The sequence below is a fragment of the Apium graveolens genome, chromosome 8 (genome assembly GCF_009905375.1).
Source record: "Apium graveolens cultivar Ventura chromosome 8, ASM990537v1, whole genome shotgun sequence".
Classification (NCBI taxonomy): Eukaryota; Viridiplantae; Streptophyta; class Magnoliopsida; order Apiales; family Apiaceae; genus Apium; species Apium graveolens.
The window spans coordinates 8771125-8773456 of record NC_133654.1 but is presented as its reverse complement, the minus strand read 5'-3'; the positions used below and the strand labels follow the sequence as shown (position 1 = coordinate 8773456).

At 34.1% G+C, this 2332-nt stretch overlaps 1 protein-coding gene across 1 annotated transcript; it reads right to left on the bottom strand.

Annotated features, from left to right (window-relative positions):
• Positions 1 to 465: 465 nt before the first annotated feature.
• Positions 466 to 1577, bottom strand: LOC141679253 (F-box/WD-40 repeat-containing protein 1-like). Its single transcript, XM_074485757.1, has 2 exons — positions 1343 to 1577; positions 466 to 1211 (listed from the first exon to the last, which is right to left on the bottom strand). Exons 1-2 carry the CDS (start codon positions 1575 to 1577, stop codon positions 466 to 468), a joined length of 981 nt encoding a protein of 326 aa, XP_074341858.1.
• Positions 1578 to 2332: the final 755 nt, after the last annotated feature.

Sequence of the window (2332 nt, the reverse complement as noted above, 5' to 3'; positions counted from 1 at the left end):
CCAAGGAGCATTACGAATAACAAATAGATACATGCTCGGACCTATGTAGTTACAAGCACGTACAATGAGCACAACAATGTCCTGTACATGATAGTAGTCTGAAGTTGAGCGCGACATGTAACTAGTTCAAATCCTCATCACTAAGATATGGAGACACACTAAACGCACAGAAGAATATATACTACCTCTCAGTAACACTTGTAAACTTTAAAACACTACCAGTTGATGTTAACCTTTTGAAAATCTAAGGAAATCCATTAATTAAAATGCACACAAGGATATCAAAGCAACTTAAATTCTTTGCCAATTTATGGTAAGAAATAAAACATTATAGAGCTAGCATTCCACATGATGTTGATAAAGTATAACTTAAGGATCTTTAGTTTAATGATGCATTCATAAAAAAAAGAAAACAATAACCGGGATATGCAAGAACACCAGAATAAGTACTCCTCTCCATGTTTATCAGCTAGCTTCAGGAGGAGCATTCCAGTTGACTTGTTTAAATCCCGGGATTGTGAAAAGGCTCTTGCAATATTTGTAGATTTGACCAAGGTAGAATGATTGGGTGAAATATTTGGCTTCTTTGTTGTCGGGATTGTACAAATACCAACTGTTCTGGTACAGATCAAGTAGGAGATCACCAGTATTAAGGTAACCTTGAACAAAGTCAATAGGCAAATTCACATCAATGTTGAAGATTAAAGTCCATGAAGCATCGATTCCACCACCACGAAGACATTCCACATTATCCAACGCCCACAAATTCAACTTATAAATACGTTGATAATTACTACGCTTATATATAATGACAGCAATAGAATCCTTGAAGTTGGTGACAAGAGCATGACTATCCATATCATTATAGTTGTTGATGTTACTCATGTTACTATCAAAAGTAGGAACCGCGTAGTTAATACCATCGCAAGTAAGGACTTCAGTGTGCAAGTCGAAAGTGATGATGCCATAACATCCAGCCCAACAGAGAAGTCCAGTGTTGACAGTAACATGAAATTCACCAAACTTGTAAGGAAGATCAGTAGGTTTATTATCACCAAGCTTTTGCCAAGCATTTGTGTTCGAAGAATAGACCTCAACATAAATTTCTTCACAATCTCGAGCATAGTATTTCCGGTGTGAAAATTTCGGCTTCAATCTCCAAGCAACCCTAAGAATCTTGAAATCGTTGTCAATCTCATCAAAACCAAACCCTAGAGCATCATCATTATCGCAACGAAAGGAGGGGGAGGGAATGCGTTTGGAAAGGTTAGTAGCGGGGTTCCAACAAGTTTATCACGAAATATTGATGGAAAATGAGGTGTACTGACAAGTTGCTGAGTACCGAGGTTGATGAGTGAAATTGATTTATTTCCATTGACGTAAGTGCGGACGATGTGTAGAACGTCTTTTTCTTCGGCGGCTGTGATTGCAAGGTGAGCTTTAGCGAAATTAGGGCTTGAAATGAGGGCGAGCCACGATTTGCAAACCAATTTTAATTCAACTACAGTCTGTGAAGGAAGGCTGAGCAATATATCTCTTATTAGATCCTCCGGAATAGTCCCCGTAAATCTCCTCATCTTTCAATTGTGTTTGAGATTTAGGCAATTTTGGGCTAGGATGTATTGTATTTGGGATTGTTATTTCTCATAGGGGGCAGCCCCTGCGGCAGCAATGATCGCGGTAACCTAATTTGTGCCCCTTGTGTGGATATAAGATTAACAAGATTGACCAGGTTTACCTAAAAAAGACTTATATTACATTTTATGTTTAAAATTATATTTTTCATGTTTTTAAAAGAAAAAGTTTGTTTTTGTATTTATTTTATCAACCAAAATAATAAATAATTACATTTAAGATTAACTGAAACATAACATTCAATATATTATTTTAAGGTAGTTTTGCAAAAGATAAATATACATATTTATCAAATTTATTAAAGCCATGCTATTTTTTATTCCATAATAGAAAAAGTACGTGTCTTGTTTCGGTATATATTTTTACACTTAAATTTTTATATTACGTATAGCATATATGTGTACATATATATTGATATCAATCTATATTATTATATTAAGACCAAATAATGAAAGTTTTGTTGGTAGTTAATCTTGTCACTCAATTTAGTGTCATGTCAAAATTAAAATTTATAATTTACAATATATAAGTGTAAGGTTCGAATCCCACCAGCAACATATTAAAATTATAATATACATCGCACATATTACATACTAATATGAGTATATAAAATAATTAATTTGATGGTTTAACTCTCAACTTCTTTTAGTGAACAACTTCTTCTCAAACTCTCAAATCTTGTATTTCATGAAGGTAA